Raw genomic sequence first — 25,028 nt, forward strand, 5'->3', positions numbered from 1 at the left:
AAATGAAATTAGGCTTTTGTGGCAGTCTCAATGTTAATGTAATTATGCCATATTCGGATACAATATGTTGTAGATGAAGGATTTCTTTCCACAGTATATACTACTGTATAAATTATATAGAAGTATTAAAAGTGTATTATTTTGATATTTTGATATTGTGTAGAAATCCTATGTGTGATGTGATAATTGCAGTTTTGGATTAAATTGTTCTGTAGAACTTTAAAGTGAAACTATCTGTAGATTTGTACAGTGCTTACGCACTGTCATTCTACATTATTAACAGTTTTCTGAGATGCCCAGCTATCTTTTACCTGTTAAATTTAATACTGTAACTGGTTTTACAGTGAAATAGTGATAATCACTTCATTTACTATTTGTTGATTGATAATTCACCCAAGTGTCATTGAAATGTTTTTGATCCAACCCAATCTCTTCCCTTTGGAGATAAAATGACCCATGAGCGTTCCTCTGTGCCTAGATACATTTGAACCATGATTCCCGTTTACAGCATATACCCTGCAATTTACTAGTGTTTTCTTACACTTCGCTGAGTGTTAGCTTCCAAATATTCCATGGAATAATTCTGGACGACGGTTTATCTTCAAACAAGTGTGTACATTGTTTCTTAATAAGGCTAGATCTGTGGTGATATAGGACAGTCAGAGTTCATAGAACTATTGTAATAAATCTATCTCTTGATTGTTGTCTCTTTTTCTCTGTACCTCAGAGGGAGAATTTGTTTGTTGTATCGTGTAGTACTGAATGTTCACATTGTCAAGAAATATTAGTTGAAGTGAATTGTTTTTGAGTGTTTCACTCTAACTGAAGTCTGTTAGGTTCAACTTACGTTAGTTTGATCACCTCAAGAATAATGTCTTTGGCAGTTTTTCTTAGTAGAGTTCTTTCATGCGGTTTTCTTCGGACTGTGCTGCAAGAATATAAGCATAAACGTGGAAGCATGGTCTATCGTAATTACGATGCCGATATGCTTGATAAGTCTCGTAAAGGGATTCTTGGTGAATGGCATACAGCGATGCTGCTACGAAGTGAGTGCTAGCTCTATCCTAGAAACGAAGAACATAGGTAGCCAGCCCATCTTGACTTCAAGGGAGGAAAGCATGCTCGGTATAGAATTTTGAAAGGTGTGCACTTGGGGTTCTACTTTGCTCTTTAGTTTTCCAAGGTAACCTCATGTATCGTAAAATTTTGGACATGTATATGGAAACTTATGTCGAAATGTGCATCTAATATGGGGAACTGTAAACACCGATTTTGTTAAATAGAAACTTAGTTTTAACATATTGTTTGATATTACATATTAAGATACTCTCACAATAAGTATTGGAAGAGAAGGAATTCAAGCAATTGCTTCTTTGTGGTACTATTTAGCTATCGGCCTGCATTTCGAACCCACTGTCGACAGCCCTGAAGTGCATGTTTTCCATGGTTTCACATTTTACAGCAAACAAATGTTGCGGCTGTACCTTAACTAAGGCCACAGTTGCTTCCTTCCCACTCCTAGCCCTTTTTTACCTCATAATCGCCACACGGCCTATCTCTGTCGGTGTGAAAGGGAAATGGTAGAAACCATCAAATAAACAAAATCCCGTAGGTTATGTTCAATTAACGTTCATTAATAAGGCTTAAAGTTATGATTATAACTGGCCACTGTTCTTTGACTGATAATTACAGTCAAACTTTTCACGTTTTGTCTCTTTCATAAACCAAGGAAACTAAATGTTATGTACGTTGTCAATGAAAAGTTACATTCTCATAAGTTCCATAGATTCATAGTTTAAGAATATTTGTTGCTTCAGTTAAACTATTGTAATTAGGATACATCTAAGTGTGGCTTAGAATTATTATACAATATTTATTTTATTATTAAATATCATTCTTGCTTTATTATTACTAAATTTTTCATTGTAGGGGAGATTTCTCCTAAGAAATTCAGTTCTCACTGAAAATTTTTCCTGTTAACCTGTTGTAATTAGGATAATGTAAGTCCGGTTTAGAATTGAAGATTAGCTATGTTAAGTAGATAGTAAGTTGCTTGCTTCGGAAAGGCCAGAAATCTCATGACATCAAAGATGTATGTGATCATATCTACCAGGTTACATTCGGCAAAAATGATATTGACATCATTGTGTGCTCAAGCCTACAAGATTGAGTTGCTGAGGTTCAGCGCTATTCAGACAGCCTTTTGTTAATTACACTCGACATTGCATCCTCTCGAACTTGTGTTTTCTCTGTCACAATCTGGCTGGGATGACCTCGATAAGGAACAACGTTGGCAGGAGCTACGAGATCATGTTGCAGCGTGTCCTGAAGATGAGTTTCCATTTATCTCTGGTGACCTTAATGCGCATGTTGGTCACATTAAGAATTTTTATAGCTGCCATGGTGGTAATACCTTCGGTGTGTGATATTATGATGGAACTCATATTTTAGGTTTCACTTGTGGTGACTGCAGCAAACAAATTGACCTTATCGTTGTTTAGCACTGTGATCTCGGACTAACAAGGGATGTGAATGTCATATCATCTGACTGTGTACCACCTCTGCATAAGGTAGGCATAGCGGATTTAAGGATCTCTATGCATAGTAGAGGCGGAGGGATAAATGCTCTCAAGAAGATCAAATGGTGGAAGCTTAAAGACTAGAAGGAGACCCTAGCAGACAGCATAAATTTTTCTCTCGTTGATCTGAATGCAATTGACTACTTGTTGACACATTCTGCAGATATTTCACTGCAACCATCGCAGTAAACTTGGGTGCGACATAACCTAGTTCCTACTGTATTGAAAATCAAACGTTCTCATGGATGATTCCAGTCCAAGAAGAGGTGTCTAAAAAGACAAAGACATACTCTATATAAATTGGCTTTCAAAAAAGACTCCAGAACACAGGGAAGGAATTGTCTTTGGCGAATGTGTGGCTAAGAAATCTGTCACTGATTCGAGGCGCACTCACTCTAATGACCTGTGTACAAGGTGTATCAGAACTGAACTGACAAAGAAATCAGGGATGCTCTTCGTGTAATGTTGAGGATGATGGTGCAGTTGGATTGCCGGGGAAATGTTTCTTTTTTAGGAAATGAAATATTTGCTGCATTTTCTATACCAGAGAGTCAGCCTGTGGCACACCATCAATCGCAGACGAGGACAACAAATCAACAGGCGGCGCAACACCGCAGCCCAAGTCCGCGATTGGTAGCGCAACCACCAAAGAGATAATAGGCTCTTCCCAGCGCTATCACGCCAGCAACGTAGAGAAGGGCCTCAATAGAACATAAACACAGGGAATGGGAAGCGATGGAAATCTGGGCGAGGCCAATAGGTTAACAACCATAACAGAGGGTGGAAGGAGAATTGGGTAGAGCAATTCACAATAATGACACACTCCGTAACACTTAAAAAAGACCAAAATATAATATACTCAAAAGAATAATAAAGATGGGTGGTGCATTTAAAAAAGGAAAATGAAAGAACAAAACATCATCTTTTAAGAAAAGGGAAAACTGATGACAAGGCTCATTTATACCAAAATCACCACTCGCGGTCACCATAACCAATAGTTACAATTAATTTTTTTTCTTTTAGAAGAAATTCCACATTATTTCCCAAACACCATTAACTTCAGTAGATTTTTTGAAAATTCATTACAGTTTACTGTTTATTACATTTTGTCTTTTCGAGCTCGAAACCAGTTTTCTTTAAGGAAAACCATTAGTAATTATTTTCAGTTATTCATATTTTAGGTGCACCTGAAAAAGTCGCGCGCGACCTTACAATTTACCCTAAATTAAAAAAAAAGGTTTGATATTTCCCAGTGAACACCGAAAGCGTTTCGAATTACAACATCCAATGGACGGGCGATGTCCTCTAGGAACATTAAGGTAAAAAAAAGAACCCACTTCAAAAGAAAATGATAGAAGGAGATTAATAATAATGTAGTACAATAATGCAGATACAATTAACGCTCATCTTGTGACCCAGCCCGTACATTAACAACATAGGCACGCCATGCAACAACGAACGTCTGCACACCACGAGTATTGTTGGCAGACTCACTTGGCGACAATGCAACTGAAGCACGCCGTTATCAGAAAACAAAAGACGGAACATACCGTGACAACAATGGAATAGAAATGGGGCGAAGGTTCAAACCGAAACATAGAATCAAATTTTAAGCAAGAAAAATTTAATAAAATAATATTAATAATAGTAATAATAATAATAGAAGAAAATTAATTTAAACCAGAAAATGGAATTAGATACAGTTCGATCCGAAACACGCTTCAGTATTCACTAGGTTTTAAAATAATTTTACAATTTTAGTCGCCTCTACGAGGCTAAAGACACAATAGACTACACACGCCTTCACCTGTCACAGCTCCAGTTAAAAGAGCAGATCATTTTAAACCACACTGTTCCCGTGACGCATAAGTATGTGCATCAATAGAAAATAATTCAGTTGTTTAAGTATAACATAATTGGTAGGCCATATTTAGATTGGCGGAATTCAATAATGGAAGATGCGACCGAGAACACAGATAAGATCAGGATTAATACAACCTAACGTTCACAAGATTAATATAACAATGTATACCAGACCAATAATAGTTAGAACATTAGCAACTTCCGTATACTTCAGAAGAAAGAAAATATAATGAATCTACCTACAATATCACCTTAACAAATATAAATATAGGAGTGTCCAACAGCTATTATATTCATGAAGTATCTTTAAAAATATTATATTTTATTAATGCCTTGAAACCCATCTTTATCACGTCACCAAGATGTAGCACGATATAAATATTAACCGTAGCAGTTTTGGAAGTAGAAACCCATAAGAATATTTACCGAACCAGTACAATATTCTCAACTAAATTGTATGAGTAGGCTACTTGACAGAAAGGCTTTTATTATTATCATTATTAACGTATTTCAAAATACTAGTTTTGCGAAGGGATACACACGGAAATCCTTTCAGGACATAATTTGGCACATAAACGTTGCTTTCCGGCAAGTAGTATGTTGAAGTTGTGGATCACAAGACGGCTCCCCAGAAATAATATTAATTCATATCATGGGATAAGGGAGCCATGTTGTCGTCTTTCTTACTGCAGGATAATCCCCAGTAGTTCACATGGAAGGTCCTTCGTAGTTAATATTAAACCAGACGATCACTTACCAGACTGTTGATAATAATCCTGAAGTACTCACTTATTTCTTTGAAAATATTCCCAGGGATGATATAATAGTCAGCTGCAGGCACTCGGAAACATGCATAGAGGTTACGTTCCACATTAACTAACAAGTTTAAATTGCACCACCAAAAAAAAAAAAACTGAACCAAACGTTAAAGAATATACACAGGCCCAAGCCTTCCTTTCACAATCATACTATGGTGGTTTCCAGTCGTTTTTGCCCGCCATAGCGAATACCAGCATGCCAAGCGACATGACGTCCACACAAGCAGAACAGCTCGTTTGGAATAACGGCCGCTAGATGGCGCCGTGCAGAACAGTTGACAATCAAGCAGCAGAGCTACCAACTAACGAGCTCATAGACAATAACGTTCAATGAAAGTCCAGTGGCGAAGCAATTGCCCACAGTAATATTGCATTATTCCGGCGTAGCGGTGACTTCAAAAATTATACCGCTACAAGCCGCTGCCCGTTGCTGTGCGTCAGAATCGGGAAGGGATTGGAAGTGAAAAGTGGGAGGCATAAGTAATGCTCGGTGCGAATTCACAAGTTTGTCGTTCATTTCGCATAGTCGCTTCCGACTCCAGTAGGCAGTGTACAGTTTATTCTACACAAATTGACTACTATGTGATCTCCATAGAAAGCGAAGGCAAACTTGTACCAAGAATACAGGCAGCTTTATAAACCCTTCGCCACGCACTTCACATCCTGGGCAGAGTCCAAAGGGCACTCACTACTGCACTATTGTGAACTATGCACCAAACTAGGAGGGGGCCATACAGAACGTCTACTGTAATCAAACCGTTGGGCGTGTTGATTCCTGCGTTTAGTATTTCATTGAATTTACATTGTTGTGAGTGAACGAATACACAGCTGCGACGCATCTTCGAGCATGTTAATCAGTATAGAATATTACTGCGACAAACAGACGAGAAGAGAAACACTCTGGTGCTTTCCTTGACTAACATGTGTGTCTTAAATACAGTGTGTTCTTTAACTGTGTGCGCGGTTACGGCTATTTAATAAATGAACTGTGGATATTGCCTGTTAGAGACAATCCTGTTGGTCGTATGATGATTTTTTGCATACGCATGAAGTATTATCTTTGTCTGCATCATGCACTCCACAACTCCTCCCTACCCCTGTCTTCCCTGAAACATGGCAGCAGCTCATCAGTTTGAATCACGCACCCGGAAGTAACAATTTAAAACTATTTTCTCAAAAAGTATAATTTTCCCCGCCAGTCTGACTGAACCATTGTTCTAAACATAACACGAAGAGCATCCTTGAATATTTATCGGTATAGTTCTGATAATCACTGTACACCACTGAGCTCAAAGGAAGGAGAAAGTAACTATTTTCCAGCTGACCAAAATTGACACAAGTACTGAGCACTCTGTTTGCATTAGAGGCAAAGATGACCAGGGATTACTGGACAAAGACGAAATCCTCAAACATTGGCAACAAAATTTGTAGATATTTCCTGCATTGAATTACCACATCACCCTATACATCATGGTAAGTCCCATCTTATGCATCATATCAAAGGAAGTGGAGAGTACCTTTAGGAATGTGAAGACCCAAAAAGCGCCAGGACCAGATGACTTTCCAACAAACTTCTGGAAATTATAGCAATTTAAAGCACTCATTATCAACTGGCTGATAAGCTTGTTCATTGAAAGAGTTGACTCTGGCTCTGTTCCCAGTCATTGGGCTGCATACATCTTTGTGCCTACTTTGAAGCAAAATGACGATTCAGCAGAATGTGCAAATTACCGTCCAAATTATCACCAATTGTACATGAGAACATCTTTGAGAGTGTCCTTCATTATTGACTAGGTGAAATCGTCGGCATTATTGCTAACCAGTGCATCTTCATTAAGGGTGCTGGAACAACTCATGCAATTTTCACTGCCAGAATGCTCATTGAAAAGCACTGAGAGCATCAGCAGGCAGTGTACATTGCCCTTCCTTGATACTGAAATAACTTTCGACCGTGTTCCTCACCGTGTGATCTGGTCTGCACTCGTGACCATGATGTACCAGAAATGCTTATAATTTGGATCAAGATGCTACACACGAATACCAGAGGTTATGTATGTTGCGCTGTCAACGTCTCGGAGAGCTTCTCAGTGGAAATTGGTATGTACAACAACATATCACTCTGTCCCCATTGCCCTTTGTCCTCAGCATGGACACCACCACATGGGACCTGCAAAGGTGCGTTTGTAGGACTCTCTTATATGCAGATGATGTTGCACTTGCTGATAAACCCAGAATGGGACTGCGGCATCAAGTTGAAGATTGAATACCTGTTTTTCACAATACAACCTCAGAAGAAACAAAAGGAAGAGTGAATATTTGGAGTCATCCGAACCATCCAATGTCTCTGTCCAAATTGTTTCAGGTACCTAGGATCTTACCTACAGACTGGTAGTGGGGTAGTTGTTGAAGTGCGAATTATGATAAAGGCAGCATGGATGAGATGAAGGGAAGTCAAGGCACACTCTGTGACTGATGGATTACACTACGTCTGAAGTCCAGAATATACTGCATGTTACTACGTCGTGTTGCTGTGTACTGTGTTGAATCTCGACAGACTGAGAAAGGTATGGAGTAGCAATTACACAACATGGAAATGTGTATACGCCTTTAGTCGATGGGCATTGCAGTTCTGCACCACGTAAGAAAAAGACACCGTTCACCAGCAGATGAGCATCGTAGCCATCGCATAGGATGTGTCACCAATGTATGTTCGTGTCCTTTTGCAGCACCTGACGCAGTTGGCAATTTCATCCAAACTTTTGAAATTACTTTGCAATGTCCACGTGGACCTACTCTAAAAAGGCATTAAAATAATATACAAAAATTTTTACAACTAGAAACGCTGCTGGGATTGGTAAAATTTCTGGGCACATACGAAAGTCAATTCTTTGAGTTATTGATTAGTGTATGTGTGAAGCAGCTATACCAGATGAATGAATAATTGGTGTATTAGCACCCTTTGTGTAAAGAATATGTACTAAACTTGAAGCCAATAACTACACATTAGTCGTCTTGACTGGTGTTGCATGCAAGCTCTGGGAATGCATTCTTTCTTATTATATTATACACATTTGCGAAATTACCAACTGGTTCGATAGAAGGTAGTTCAGGTTTCAGAAACATTATTCCACTGAAGCTCATCTTATAGATTCCAGCAGGATATAGGAGATATAATAGATTCACGTGGTCAGATGTGTCACGATTGACATATCTAAGGATTTTCATAGGGTAGATCTCGGTAAACTACTGACAAAAATTAGTGTGGTCAGGATAGATAAAATAGTGGCTAAATGGGTGACTATAAAGACGTGGCCAAATTATTAAGCATTAAAAAATTGAGAATTGAAAACATAAGATGTTACCCTTAGCTTTCATGTGTGACTTGCTTAGACTGGGCATACCCTCAATCAGTAGTTCACACTGACTCTCTAAATCGTCATCATGACGCCAGATCTGAACGAGCTTCTCAATAAGGCCAATTTTTGTCGTTATATTCAATTTTCGGACTTTTCTTTTATATCGCCCAAGGATGTTCTATGGGGTTGATGTCTGGACATTTTCTAGGATTTGTCGCAAGGAGGCCCATCTTGCATAAAAATAAATTCACTTTGGCCAAACCACTCTTGCACCTGAGCTATAAAACCGGTTCTTAATGCTATATTGTTCACGTCTCATAGTTCCTTCTACAATGTATAATCGTCCACATCCGTACCAAGAAAACACACTCCAGACCATCACTGAAGTTGGATGCTTCACTCAGTCTGGATGGAATGTTTCTCCTCCTTTTCTTCTGACACATTGACTTGTCTCTCCTTCGACAGGAAATACCGATTCGTCACTAAAACAAACCTGAAATAAATAAATAAGAACAAATAAGCCTAGCATTAAATGCAATATGCTGTACAGTTTAAATAAAATCATACTTGTATTGTACTGTATGGTTATTAGATTGATTAAAAGCGGAATAAAAGAAAAATTTCATACATATACTCTACTGTACGGTTACATCACTTAGATTGGGTTATAATGGAATAATGAATGATAATTTAGGAATTACAGCAATTGTCATGGACTTGCCTGTTTCCATTCATCAGATGACCAATTCTGGAGAGTCTTGACCCACTGGAACCTCTTTGCGGCCATAGTAGAAGTAATCGTAGTTTTTTTAAGGTCGTCTTGCTCTCATTCTAGCATTAAACAGCTCTCGCCTCACAGTCCTGTCTGGTACCAATGGCCCATACTCTTCCGATTTCTTACGTAAATCCAAACTAGTAAACTTGCGGTTCTTTACTGACAAATTAATCAGTTTTGTTTCCTCTTTGGGGTTAGTTCCTTCTTTCGCCCACAGTTTCCGACACGTTGTTGACATTTTATCTTCCCCTTACCTTCACATTATAAAATTCTACTTACAGATTGCTGTGATATTTGAAATCTAGAATCTGTCTCTTGCTGTGAATAACGTTTCTCAACACGTATCTCTCTGACAATGCCTTTCTTGGTAAAAGGTCCTTTCGTCTCCCCATAACCTCAAAATTTGACAGTTCCGTAGAACCACTCTTAAGAAATATCAGCTGAACTCGTGAATAGTATCAATAATGTATGTAACTTACAGAATGCCACGTCTGGTGTATTTCTAGAAAATAGAACTCAGAGCATTAGACTAGGTGAAGCTTTAATCTATACGAATAATGAACTGAAAATTGTGATGAGGCTCTGTGTAATAAATAAGTTTCAGGAATGTGAGTAACTGCAAGAAGACCTTGACAATATTGTAAGATGGACATTGGTAAAGTCAGGTTCTGTGTTTCACAAAATGAAAGAGTCCTCTCTGGTTTAATTATTGTGTTGATGGGATGAAAGTTCTTCATGGCGATCTCTGTAAGTACTTAGTTATTCATAATAAGTGTATATCTTCATTGTCGTAATCATATAAACATATTGAAAATAAAATTTACAGGTCTCATAATATGATTATGAGGTTATTTAGGGGTTGTAAAGGAGAGAGCATGTACATCTCCAGCAAAACAGCAATGAGAGTATGAGTATTACTTGAGCAGAAAACAGGAAATAATCCACAGAAATAGCTCCATTTCTTGTGGGTGATTTCTAACAAAAGAGTTGTGTTACAGAGATGTTGCAAAGTTTCAGCTGGGAAGACTTGGAGAAAGGAGACAATCTGTTTGATTAAGCAGTATATTCTGAGATGTCATTAGAGAGATGGGCTTGGAATGACATTAGTTGATGAATACATTTAAGTCATGTTCTTTAACTGTGGGTAAAGTCACAACATGAAGATAAGTTGGAATTCATGGGGAGAAATTTTTTGCCAAATGTTCACTTATAGGAAGTTGATTTAGTGATTGAAATAATTTACCATGGGAGTTGTTTCATATATTTCCACACTCTTTTTCTACATAAACAACCAACAGACCTAAATGCTGTTGTTTGATTGATTAATTCATTGATTGGGACATTGACTGATTTACGTTTTTTGGTCTTAATGTGTTGTACAGAGATTGATAATGGATATTTCTATGCTTATGATTTAATCATTGTCCACTTGTTGGGAAAGTGGTGGAATACTGTGGGATTATTTTATATTACAGTGAAGTGTTTTTGGAAAGAAAGTGTATAGGAACATGGAAATGAACAAAGAAGTGACAGGTCAAGTCATGTGTAGAAAAATGGAAACAGGCGAATGTGCATATAAGAGGATGAAGAAATTAGCAAGTCATTGTGGAGTTAGGGGTCAACAGAAAGAGAAACAGAAGCAAGGAATGGTATTGGGTTATGATTTGGAGATAGAGTTTATTATTTATTATTATTATTATTATTATTATTATTATTATTATTATTTATTTTCCATAAATTGTACATGTACACATACACGGAAGTGCCTTCAACCACACATGTATGTGTACATATACTCTGCTGAATATTCACAAATATGTAGGTGATTTTAAATTTACACATTTACAAATGTTCCTCATTTTTTATGCTACCATGTCTACTGCTATCCAACAGTGTTGCTTTTCATGTTCTTATCTCTCTTATCAGTTGTCTGAAAAGCAGTGGCAATAGCGACTCGGGTTAAAATGCAGCAATTATTATGCAAGTTAGGTTCCAAAAAGGGATAAAAAATAAAATAAATAAATGCAATGTAAATTTTAATCTAATAGAAGTTGTATAGTATTATTTGAAGTAGTTGCACAAGTTGTATATGAGTTGATTATGTTTGTAATACAGAAGATATTGTGAGTTAAATTTTGTAAATTATATACATTTATTAAGGTTGAGCTGTGTGCTTAATAGAAAAAAATTGCATAAATTGTGTAATACTGTATTTTTGAAATTGTATTCTTCGTTCTTCTTTTAAAATTTAGTGCTTGATAATAATGTATTTTTGTGTACCATTTGCCACCATGGTAGACACCTCTCATGCATTTGAAGTGATTTTGATTTGATTGTTCCTTTCCATTACCGTATATATATTTTTAAATGGGAGATAAATTAATTATGCTCTTATTTTTCCACTATGGAATTTATTTTTTCAGCTGTTGCTTGTTTAGGCCTATATATTTGTATTCCCTTACTTCTATATTCTGCTTTTCTTATTTCTTACTGACAGCCTTCCGAAGATACTAAGGAGGAAATATTCATAGAGGAACAAACTGATGATCAGCTCTTGCCGTACATCAAAGAAGAAACAAAGTACGTACACCACAAATCCTATACAATATGGAATATCTTGTACTTATTCACAGCTGTGTTCAGTAGTGGTTGGTTTATCACCAAAAACTGGCCATTTTCATCTGTTTAATCCTTTCTTTACAAGGTTACATTTAAACGCAAATATCGTAAAATTCTATTGGTTAAAATTATCTAAAATATTCAGGAACTTTAAGATCATATTTAATGTTCCATCATGTACTCGTAGTTTTATTCAATATATATCCACAAAAGGAATCTCTGTTAAAGCTAGATATCTTGAAGTATATTTGTTTACAAACCTTTAAGCAAGTATGGAAAAAATTGTACTTTCTTTCGCTGTCTCTGCATCATTTGTTCATCACATTATCATCTGAATGCCATCTGGAACTATTGCCTCCAGATATTCTGAGTAAGTTATCTTATATGTTAATGCCAACAGTGACACACAGAAAAAGCGATGTTTGTAGATTATAAATTAAATCTACAAATTCAAAATTCTTAATCTTTATGTACAATGTAAACAATAAAATTATGTCTAACTAACATAATCAGTTTCATTAATCAATATAATGATGGCTGAGTTCAATAATGTGATGACTCAGAGAATGTCATTTTTAAATTATTTGGTTAGATTCATTTTTTATTTTTATTATTTCTGTTATCTTGTGTGTTAAGTCAGATTCCTCCATTTGTGGACGCCAAAGCAGACAGTGTGTTGTAGAAATGAAACGTTCACATCAGTAATGCTACATCTTCGATATCATTGTTTTCAAATAAAACATCTTTATTGTTGAAAGCGTATAAAATTTTGTGGTATTGAATTTATGTTCGTTCCAGTGTTGTGGTCACACTTGCTGATTCATTTTAGTGTTCATTGTCACTCAGGTGCATGTAGTGTGTTGATTGCAAACATACTTACACAGTTAATATAAACTAGTAAAATGGACAGCTGCAAGTGGAGTTTTAAATTTGTGCAAGTTGCCTAAAAAAACGTCAGAATTCTTTAAGTAAGTGAATTTATTATATCGTAAAAGCAGATAAATAGGGGGTACAGTATTGCTTCTCGTCCGTAGGTTTAACTTCAAAGTGCCCTACACGTGACCCCCGAGTGGTACTAAGAAAGCAATAATTGTGGCTGCTGGACATATCTTTTTAAAAATCTCCCAGCAATGACAAAAGTATTTCATGGAAATAGCTCTTCTCAGAGCTACCAGACAAGAAACATTGGACCTTTCATCCCTGTCTTCCAGCTTTATGTAGGGAGCATCGGCAGAACAAAATCTGACTACCTATCCAAAGTTATCCTGGATAATAAGCTAGATGTTGTGGCTATACAGGAAACCCATACAGCCAATGAAGAAGAGTTTCTGAAAAGGGGCCGCATTAGTGGTTACACAGTCTTGGTGCAACATATCACAGTGCACATGGTATAGCTACTTATGTTCTTAATAATATCCAAGATGCCTCACTGCTCTTTAAAAATAAACACGAAGACATCCATTGTGTTGCTGTGCGAGTGGCAGATGTTACTATTTTTAACATTTATAAACCCCCAAAGGCACAGTTTCCAAGTACCGTTCTACCTACAGCTCAACATCCTGCAGTGTATATAGGCAACTTCAACAGCCATTACGAACTATGGAAGTACTGGAGTAACAGTGAATATGGAACGAAACTCGTAGAATGGACAGAAATGAACAATCTCCATCTGATTTTTGACCCAAAAGATCTTGGTACTCTCCAATCAGCTGCATGGAACAGGGATTCCAATCTTGACCTGTGTTTTGTTAGCTGCAATGAGGGAGGACAGCCCTTACATACCAGTCGTAAAGTGTCAACACAGTCAACATGGCCCCATTGTAGTGGATATTGGCATCAACATTCCTGTTGTACGGTCAATACCACATGCTCAGTGGAACTTCAGAAAAGCAAATTGGTCATCATTCACCACTGAACGGGATAAATGCGTTCGGTGGTTTGCTCCCAAGCACAACAATTACAAGCGTTTCGTAGGTGCAGTTAGGATGGCGGCTAAGAAGAGTATGCCTGGAGGCCATAAAAAAAAGAATACATCCCTGGTTGGAATGTTGAGACTGATGCGCTCTATAACGAATATTTGCAGACTGGTGATGAAGACATAGCTGAAGCACTTCTTTCCAGCATGGGTACTACCCGGAGAGAACGGTGAATTGAAACAGTGGAGAATGTCGACTTAACTCATTACAGTAGAAGAGCTTAGGGTCTCCTCAGGAAACTTGGAGGAAGGACACCTTTGGTGAAGCAACAGTCTGGAGTTATTCCGGATGAAGTAGCATCTCACATCGTCACAACTTCCCAAGCTCCACCAGAAAAGAAACATACCAAATACAAACGGCGCCAGCTCCAAACTCTGAAATCAAGAACACCACGCTCATCAAGGTATTCACAACAGCTTACGATGCAAGACATCAATGTTGCACTCAAAGACGTTAAACCAAATAAAGCTCCAGGTTTTGATGACATTCATCCAGAATTTCGCATTCATTTAGGGAAGAATGCAAGAAGTTGGCTGGCAAGTTTTTTACCGACGTTCTACAGAACAGACAACTCCCGGCAGAATTCAAACGAACGAAAGTGATTTGCATCTTGAAACCAGGTAAGCCTGTCAATGACCCAAGCAGTTATAGACCAATTGCCCTTCTTTTTGAGAGGCTAATCTACAACGGAATCAGCGCAACTATTTTCCAGCATATTCCAGTTGATCAAGCCGGATTCAGGCCCAATCGCAGCTGCTGCGATCAAGTGCTTTCACTGACATTCCACATGGAAGCAGGTTTCCAGAAACAACTCAAGACCTCAGCTGCATTCATTGATCTTACAGCAGCATTTGACGAAGTCGGGAGGGAAGGATTAATTTACAAGCTTCTCCGAATTGTCCCCTGTAAGACCATCGTGCAGGTCATAAGCAATATGCTCAATGACAGAAGATTTCGAGTGTGAATGGGAAATAAAATGAGTAGAGAATAGAAGCTCAAAAATGGATTACCTCAAGGATCGGTACTGCCTCCACTACTGTTCAGTTTGTTTATCTCCGATCTCCCAGAAACGTCATCACGAAAATTTTTGTTATGCTGATATCATAACACTAGCCACTCAACATCGAGACCTTAGTGTGACAGAAGAAGTGCTACAAAGAGACCTGATTTCACTTGAAGCGTACTTCAAGAAATGGCAACTGAATCCTAACTCTAAAAAAACAGAAGTGTCATGTCTTCACCTGAATAATCGCCAAGCTGGCATTAAACTTCACATGCGTTTTTGTCATCATGAACTTCGGCACAGCAGCTATCCCAAATATTTGGGGATTACACTTGATCGCACACTATCTTACAAACAACATCTTATGAATCTGTGCAAAAAGCTCAAAACACGCAATATTATCCTTCAGAAATTGTACGGCTCAAGTTGGTGTTCATCAGCAAAGACTTCATGATCTTCTGCTTTGGGACCGGTTGAGAACAAATCACGGACGATGCAGTGATGCCCTTCATAAGTGGAAATATATCTCATCACCAGTGTGCGACTGTGGTGCATGTCGGCAGATGATCCCCCATATTGTAAGTGAATGTACACGACGTTCGTACACAGGTAGCCCGAGTGGCTTTTTGGAACCAATAGAGGAAGCCATACAGTGGATCACCCAACTTAATTATTGTGATATTGTAATGATAGATGCCACCATGGAACAGACACTAAAATCACAGAGGGCAATGAACGCATGCATTAGGTTTATAATTTCAATTAAATTTTCAACTCATATCTCCCCCTATTATGAACTTCTCTCCTGGTTAAAAATCGATAAACTACGACATCTTCACGTTGCTACTATCGTATTTCGTCTCTTGAATGAATCTAAACCCCAGTATTTATCCTCAAAGTTTAATTTACTCTCCTCCTCTCATGAACATAACAGAATGGAAGAATGAGTGAGGTTAGGATTTATATTTTGTTAAATTATTTCATTATTCTGTTTTATAAAGTTTATTAGATATGTGGTTAAGTGTAAGAGAGGGCCGTGAGCCTTAACTTCGCCAAAAATGAAGGCATGAAATAAATAAATAAATAAATAAATAAATAACTGGACAAAAAACTGCTATAAAACATGTTTATTGTCTGTGTTTATTTGTAAATGTTATATACTTGTACATATGTATATAACTTGTTGCCCTATGCTAATAATAATAATAATAATAATAATAATAATAATAATAATAATAATAATAATAATAATAATAATAATGGATAAATAACGTAGTGATATAATATTCTTTCACAATTGTTATTATTGTCACTGACCTCACAAAGTAGCTCAAGTGTTTATCCTGTTTTAAAACATTTAATGGAATAGTGTTTTTTGAACTCTAGTTGTGCCATTGGTAATTAATTTTTTGCTGTCACACCTTCATTGGTTACTGTGTGAAATGATCTTTGATAATCCCTGGGAAATGATTGTATAGTCTGAGTTTAGTGCCTTTAACCAAGCCCTTGTATCGGCAGGTCATGCAATGGCTAGTCATAGCCTAAGGTTTGACTTCAAACCAGATTTGTGACGGAAACTACGAATTCTGAATGGTTTATTTGATTTTGTGTGTGGTTAGATCCTTCTCGACTCTTATGTGATGCATTCACTTGTTCCTACTCTACATTCATAACTAGTGGCAAGAAATATTCATATCGGTCCTCAGAAATTCCCAGTACCAGCTCATACTCTCTTATTAGTCAGAGTAGAACCATGCACACAACAGAAGATCGCCCAAATACGTCAATTCTTCGAGGTTTAAATCCTGCTGTTTCTTTGTAATTCATGTGTAACAGGACACGGTAGGCTATGTTAGAGAACAATCTTGTATTATGACCACCAGTAAAAATGTTGCTTATGAATGCTTTTCACACACAGAATGCATATTTCTATTTTTTGATGGAGTCTAAATTAGCTTTCTACTTTCTGAACATATTTTGTGCAGAGGCACTCTCGGACCGGCAAAGCAACATGCATTTTATGTGTCTTCTTTTTCCTTGGCATATATGGCAGAGGACAGTCCATTGTCTACGTAGCTTAGTCCATTTTACATCATAGATTTCAGTCGTCCGGATCTTATCTGCTACTTCCCACTTTGTTTTATATCTCACCTCAGGCGCTACTTTTTCCGCACTCTCATTTCAGCAGTCTACAAATGTCATGCCGCAACTTAAATGACTTCCTCTAAAATATCTAAAATATGTGCAATGCCAGTTTGGTATTGAATTAGATAAGAAAAGGTTATAAGATTCATAAAATTTCCCAATTACTGACTTGTGGAGATACACGTATTTCTGAGTTTACCAATTAGTGATGAGATTACCTTCCATTTGTGGAGAGACACATGGTCCTGAACTAACCACTTAGTTATGTGGTTTTTCTTCCAGCTTTAGAGCGTTGAGTGTCACATGGCCCTGATCTGACCACTGTGTGACACTCCTCCATGATCTTCATATTTATAGACGTGATCGGAGTGAAAATAACAAACTGATTAATATGATAGTCTGCTGTCTATGACGTATGTAAACAGAAATATGAATTGCAAAATTATATTCAGGCTAGAATACACTGACGGACTCCCCTCTTGTTGGTACTCATAAAAATTCACCGGATATTCAAACTGTCCCTCCCATTTAACGCAGATATACCCAATTTTTTATTTTGCTGAATTATGTGTTTTTCTTTACAGTGCATTTATAGGAGTCACTTAAACACGAAATCCAGAAGCGTTCAGCCATTCAAACACTATTTTGTGAAAATAAGTTTTTATAGATATCGAACATAGGCTTTAAGGGAGAATATTTGAGCATACAATAAAGTAATTTGAATGATAGGATGTGTAAAATAGCCATTGCATCCCATTTTTATAACAGAATATCCATCAATCTGCTTCTTGTTATTCTGCTTCCTTAGTGTTAGTCCTGCCTGGTGGCCGGGTCCGGTGTTGTGATTAGTTCAGTCTCGGGCCATGTCTTCCAACTTTCAGGCCGTTGTGCACTTTATCAGTCTATGCTGTCTGGTTCGTCCCTAGCGCCTTTTTTCACCGACTTTCTGTGTATACTCCGACTTTATCGTCCTCCGCACGCAACACTTGCCACACGCCGTTCCCAAATTTTCTTCTGGATCTGTGCAGTGCCAAAACGTTTTCTAATAACATCATTTGAAATGTGATCTAGTCTAGTTATGCCAGCCTTCTGTCTAAGCAACGTCGTATCCATGATGCTTAATTGGCGTTGTACTCTAGAGCTGGCGAGCATTCGTTGCCGTAGAAAATGACAGGATGGATATCAGTTGTGTAGAACTTATTTTAGAGATGGCCCTTCGTCCAAAGTTCGGGAGGGCGCCTGTTGTCATTCAGTCCGGCATTATATATCCTTAAGTTGAGTTCATCAGTAAGTCAGCCATCATCATAGATTGTGAAGCCAATATATTTAAATATCCCTACTCGTGCTATATCTTGTTTTGTCCCGTGCTTGTCGTCGTAAGTACGTACGATGCTGTAATAGTTGAATATATAGCTAGAGCATACAAGTGGTAGAAGAAGCAGCACGATAAATAATAATAATAATAATAATAATAATAATAATAATAATAATAATAATAATAATAATAACGGCAGAAACGCGCAGTGAGTAGGAATTAGACCAAGAGAAAATAACAGTAACAAGAAAAATCACATACTTAACAAAGTAAATAAGATATATATTTAACAAATAATAAAATAGTAAACATTTCTCAGCAAGATAGTAAATCGCAGACAAGAGTTTGCTAGACAGTGAAATATATAGAGGAAACTTCAGAAGACAAGGAAAATGTGCCACATTTACAATATAGATATTTAGAAATACATCAAAAAACGTATGAATAAGTATTAAGCGTACAATGAAGAGTAATAATATCGAAATAAAGGAAGCAACCTGAAAGAAGATGCAAAAAGAAGGGAAAGGCGAATGGAAGTAGGGATCGAACTGGGGAAGGTATTCTCTTCGCCGGGTGTAGTTACGCTGCAGAATGTGTTGTTATAATTATTATTATTATTATTATTATTATTGCACAAAGTAGCATTGTTCCAAGGAAGCAGATAATGTGATTTCAAAATTTCATTGTCCGTAGTACAGTTCGTGGTTGAATAGTTTTAGTAGAAATAATGCCTTGCATATATAATTTTGATGCCGTAATAAGCTGGCGAAAGTAAAGTTCAACTGGGGCAGATGGCCCAATGAAGAATTTAATGTCAAAATAACATTATGATATAATTTTGCTCACCAAATAACCTGAAGAAATAACAGTCCAGATGGTAATGACAATATAGAACGTAGCACAGTTGTTTGGGTGCTCCACCACTCTGAGACGAAGGCAGACTCAGTGTTTTGAGCGGTGGAACAAGAATATATAGCAGTGCAGAAACGTCGAAAAGAATAGAGAAGTTGAAAGCCAGCATATCCCGGAAACGTCATAATCACGTGTCCAATAGAGGTAAGCACAAGCACACACACAGGCGGAGAAGAAGATTACGTCAGAGTCACGTGATGAACAGAGTAGGCAGACGACAGTTGAACATAGCAGAAGAGTGAGTGAAGCAGCGGCGGCGTAATCGCAAGAAAACAGCATGCGAAGGTAGGAAATAGCGGAGATCGTAACAACGTCAACATGCATGGTTCCAACTTCTCGACGATGTAATGCAATGTTGAGGCGCGGGGCTTATTGCGCTAGTCGATTGTTCCAGTCTTCTGTTTGACGCTGCAGATCAAGCTTATTCTCTTCAGCCAAAATGATATCATTTGCTTAGAGAAGTGTCCATGGTATTGGACTGTGCAGGTTTGAGGTAATTGTGTCCATCACAAGAATGAACAGCGGGGCCTTGATGGACTCCTACAGTTATGCGAAAGTCATCAGACGCTCCTGCGGCAGCTTGAACACAACTCATTTGTTCTTTATAGAGCAATTATACCCTCTCAGCAAGGTGCTCTGGAATGCTATGTACTTGCATGGCTGACTGATTAGGTCATGAAGTACCCGATGGAAGGCCTTCTCAGGGTTCAGAAATTTGTGATGGGTTTCTCCTATTGCGCCACAATTTTACACAAATTCAGCTTGGTTTGTTATATGTTTGGCTAAATCACTAATCCTTTTGTCGAAGATTTGTTCTAAGTCTCATTGCGTGGCTCAGAAGTAAGATCGGGCCGTGATTAGAAAATTCGGCAGGGCTTCCCTTATTTCTGAATGGATACTCCGTTGCCAGTCAGTTTGTTTTTGACCTTCTTTGATGATCAGGTTGAAAAGCTTGCTTTAGCCACACTGCTGCATTCCCACATTGAGAGAAACAAAACTCTGCCGGAAGATAATCGGGACAGATGGCTTTCCCTGGTTTCATTTCCTTCAGCATAGCCTGGATTTTACTGACGTCATTTTCCTACATTGGACTTTCAACAGCGGAGGTGATTAGGATTGGTAGATACGGAAATTCCATGATTGAAATTTAGTTAAAAGAGTTCCGCCAGTGTACTCACGCTTCCCGCCAGTCCAGTAGCAAATCGTCTGTTTTCTCATAGATGCTGTAAAAACGTTGGACTTCTGCCTTTTTGCGATGGCTCGATTGGACTAGCCGTTTAAAATTCCGCTCGTATTCGCGCATGTCAAGTTTCACATATAGATCTGCCTACCGGTTTGCTTTTGTTACGGCAAGGACCTCCTTCACTTTACTAGTGGCTGCTTTGTAGGCGTTCCAACGAGCAAGAAACTCGTGGTACAGCTGTTTCTTCAATCGTACTGCATATATAACTTCTTTTTTCCTTAGTCATATGTCATGGTTAATCCTTCGTTGTCGTCGCCCTGACTTAATTGTTCCAGAATAGTGCAAAGGGCAACTTTCAGTTTAGTCCGCCTCACTTCAACTATGGTGATTTGTGGCTCTGTAACTTTTGCAACAACGTTAGTCTCATTCTTCAGGGGCCACCATTTGATCCCAATTTGTCTATTTCCTGTAAAGTATTGGGCTCTTGGTGACTTTATCTGCAGCTTAGATGACTGGTCTTTGTTCCATCGCAAGGACTGAATAAAGGACAACTGTTATATCTAGAACATCTTCGAGATTTCGTCGTCTCACAAGGATGTAGTCAATGCGAATTGGATGGGAGCCACTGTAGTACTGAGTAGATGAATATCACTCTTTTGGAACCGTGTGTTTGCGATGATCAATTTCTGCATAATCTCGAATATGTTGGCCATCGTCGTTCTCTTCTCTATGTCCATGAACGCCATGGACTGATTGTTCTTCTTTCCTTCGCCGACACGTCCATTCAGATCATCGGCAGCGATGAGATTGTCAGCATCTTTGGTTTCCGTGCGCACGTCAGTTTTTGGAGCGTTGCGCTAAAAAATTAGAATTTCCTTCTCTCTCCCAACGCGGACGAGTTACATCAAGCGATTGTCAAACTTCTGTACCTCGGAGACTGAACCGTCAAATTTTGCTGATATGACAATGTCAACACCATGAGCTGTTTTTCGGCTTCTGTTGTACATCAATTAGTAACCACACCCCTTTTCCGATTACTTTTTTCCACTCCATTTTTTCCCGCACCTCACAGATGCCTAAAAGCCTTCTCTCAAGTGCAGTGGCTTATTTGCTACTTCATCCAGGCATAATTCAATGATGGGATACAGAATGGGGGTACTCGCTTGGTTAGCCGTCACAGCGCATGCGACGGTATCCCTTGCATACTTTTCATGCTGACTGGGCCCTGCCAATGCGCGTCCCTTCCAGAGGCTCCACTAACCTTGGCTCCGATACCATGAGACATATTTCTGTAATGTTGTGACGCTATTATTTTACGGCCGGCTCTTCTTGAAGCATTTTAGAGCTCATGACAGAAGGTAGTAATGCAGCTCCGGTAATAGGGAACAGATGCCTTTTGCAGCCAGTCCTCTAGAGAAGAAACGCTATCCTCTTTTCTGCATTAATTCCCAGAAATTTACTGTACTTCTTCTGCCATCTGCTCCGTACTGAACGTCTCCATCTCCGCCAAAGTTGCCATTAAAGACTTTGTACGTGTTTGGTACGCGTTAGCTATTATACTTTGCTCAAGTACATCGGCAGGCCAGTGGGGAACCCGAATCCGTCACCTGGGATGCGCCACGTGTTACAGCAATGTGGCTGGTTCGTAGAGAATATTTATCAATGCAAAATGAAACATTATTTTACTGAAAAACTAATTGTGAACCTGATAAATCATTTGTCACAAGAATCACGTATTCACGTAAAGAAGAACGGTTACAGACTTTGGCACTTTTGCTTGACGTACAACCCAGTGTCGTATTTTGTGCCTCCTGTTGTCTAATGGTGTCAACATCAATATCTCGTGAGATGATCAAGAGGTTTAGTCTTTCATATCTGGAATCAATATCCCCCTTTTATTTGTCCACTTATTTTCTCCTAAAACACGGTGTCGAGCCTCCCATTAGTTTGCTACATGCATTCGACAGGGCCATGTGAATTCAGTGCATACAGCATGAATTGGAAAGTACCAGTTCATGTAACGATACATTTTAGCCTGCGTGATCCATTTTCCCATGTGCCAGTTGTAAGCGGATCTCACCTTTAACCAAGAAATTTGTATTTCCCGCCCTTCTTTTCGTAGAATATGTAGAGCTACTCTGCGGAGGGAAGACAGGCAGAGAACTGGATGCTACCCAACTATGCTATCAATCCACTAAAAGTAATCACGTTGCCCGTCATCTTTTGAAATAAATAGAATATCATTCCTTCCTTTACATAGCAGCAATATCCACTACGGTGCAATTCAACGTCTTGTCATTTCGAATTTTGGCTCAAGCCTTGATTTTCATGCTCCTTCTATCCGTATTGTTAAAGTAATACTTGTAAGAATATTCACGGGCATGATAGATTGCGATTGGTTTAAAATTCAGGATATTAGAACATTGTAATAAAACGCTACCACCAAAGCCATATTCTGTGTGGCCTTCATAATGTCTATAACAGCAGTATCTGGAGGAGAAAAGACAGTATCAATGCTAGGGAGAGAGCCGTCGTATACTTGTTATACGTCAACTTTTCCAGGATTTTATCAGGATTAGTGGTTTCCGTGTTGCATACGGCTTGTGTTAAATACAGCAATTAAGACGTAGACTGATGTAGTACATGGTAGTAAATATGAACGTCCATGTATAAACCTACCGTCCTATATATATGTTGGCTCTGTTTGATTGCACATCAAAGATACATATTTCGGAAAAGCGACACAGTGACATAATAAAATGCTATAGTGATATGAAAACAATGTACAAATACAATATGTATATTTATGTGACAAAATAACATTCATAAGAGATTAGCCATGGTTCAGCAGATCTTGCTGATTTTCGGCAAACAATGTTCTCAACTTTATTAATATCTACAACACTGACATTCTCTTAAACAACCTCAAGAACAAGATCCTTTACAAAAATTATTGCTTGCCTGCCACAAAGCGCAGAGTTGTTAAACAAGATCACAGCTCTAAAGCATATGCCGTCCTTTATGTAGGAGAACAGACTGCGGATTTCAATAGAATAATGTGTGCTGGATTAAAGAGCTTGTATTTCTCATTTCAGGCTGGATCACTTCTTAAATGAGGTTGTCTATTAACTCGTACATTTCTAAATCGTGACAAGTTTCTGTGCGTGATATCATGATTATGAAAACACGCAACATATTCTCGTAACAAGTGAGAGCTTTTGAAATTTAACAGTACACTCTGAATTTGACCTCAGATGAGGTTTACTCTCAGGAATGTAATGTTTATGAGTAACGAGCTCTCTGCAATGGATATCAGTGATTGGAATGTCCACTAGCAAAACCCTTGTGTGAGAGTTGTAGTGGAGTTGGCTGTTGAACTATTGGTCACATGGCTTTTAATTTGTCACTGCAGATCGAGACCCGACGTGGGCTGTAGAGATCAACCTCCAGATGGCGGATCACCTAGTTTTAGGTGTAGTGTGTAGAGTAAAGTCCTGGGTGGGAAGTTGGGCCTCTTGCGACATCTGAAGAGACACAAGGATGATCGTCCATTCAATGCGATCACTGCGGAAGGGTGTTTGTTAGCCGAAGCAGCTTGTCGGAACACCTAAGGATCCACCCGCTCCTACTGTGCGGATTTTCAGGCGAATGCTCAGCATGTCACGAAAAGTTCAGGAAAAGTTCAGACGGTATTCCTTCTGACACGGGCGAGAAGCCATACTGGTGCAACATTTGTGGAAAATCCTTCAGGCGGAAAGTTCTAGCAGGTCACATGCGTATTCACACAGGCCAGAAATCATATAGTTGCAATGTCTGTGCCAAATCATTCAAGTCGAAACCCGGTCTATCTTATCACATGCTGTCTCACACAGGAGAGAAGCCACATTGTTGCAATGTCTGTGGGAAATCATTCATACTGAAAGGCACTCTAACTGCACATATGCGGACACATACAGGCGAGAAACCATTCAAATGCAATGTCTGTGGTGATTCCTTCAGCAGTAAAAACAACCATGCCATTCACATGCGTTCTCACACGGGCGAAAAGCCGTACTTATGCAATGTATGTGGAAAATTATTCATCCAGAAATCCGGTCTATCTTCTCACATGCTGTCTCATACAGGGGAAAAACCATATTGTTGCAACATATGTGGGAAATCATTCATCCTGAAAGGCCCTTTAACTTCTCATGTGCTCGCCCATATAGGCGAGAGACCATACTGTTGCAATGTCTGTCGTGCATCCTTCACCAGGAAAGACTACTATGCTATTCACATGCGTTCTCACACGGGCTAGAAGCCATACTGGTGCAATGTCTGTGACAAGTTATTCAGGAGTAAATCCGTCCTAGTAGCTGTTCACGTCCGGACACACACAAAGATGAGAAGTCATACTGCTGTAACGTCAGTGGAAAACCTTTCAGCCAGGGAGTTACTTTAAGAGACCATGTCAGTAATCACACAGACGTTGAAGCCACACCGCT

At 38.6% G+C, this 25,028-nt stretch overlaps 1 protein-coding gene across 1 annotated transcript in view; it reads left to right on the forward strand.

The window, feature by feature from the left end:
- Positions 1-24,058, forward strand: part of LOC137502380 (uncharacterized) — a 66,055-nt gene extending 41,997 nt beyond the window's left edge. Inside the window, exons 4-5 of the mRNA XM_068229431.1 lie at positions 11,889-11,971; positions 23,957-24,058. Coding sequence (XP_068085532.1) covers positions 11,889-11,971; positions 23,957-24,029 — 156 coding nt within the window. The 3' untranslated portion in view covers positions 24,030-24,058. The remainder of the gene's footprint in view (positions 1-11,888; positions 11,972-23,956) is intronic.
- Positions 24,059-25,028: the final 970 nt, after the last annotated feature.

The sequence above is a fragment of the Anabrus simplex genome, chromosome 10, assembly GCF_040414725.1.
Source record: "Anabrus simplex isolate iqAnaSimp1 chromosome 10, ASM4041472v1, whole genome shotgun sequence".
Lineage (NCBI taxonomy): Eukaryota > Metazoa > Arthropoda > Insecta > Orthoptera > Tettigoniidae > Anabrus > Anabrus simplex.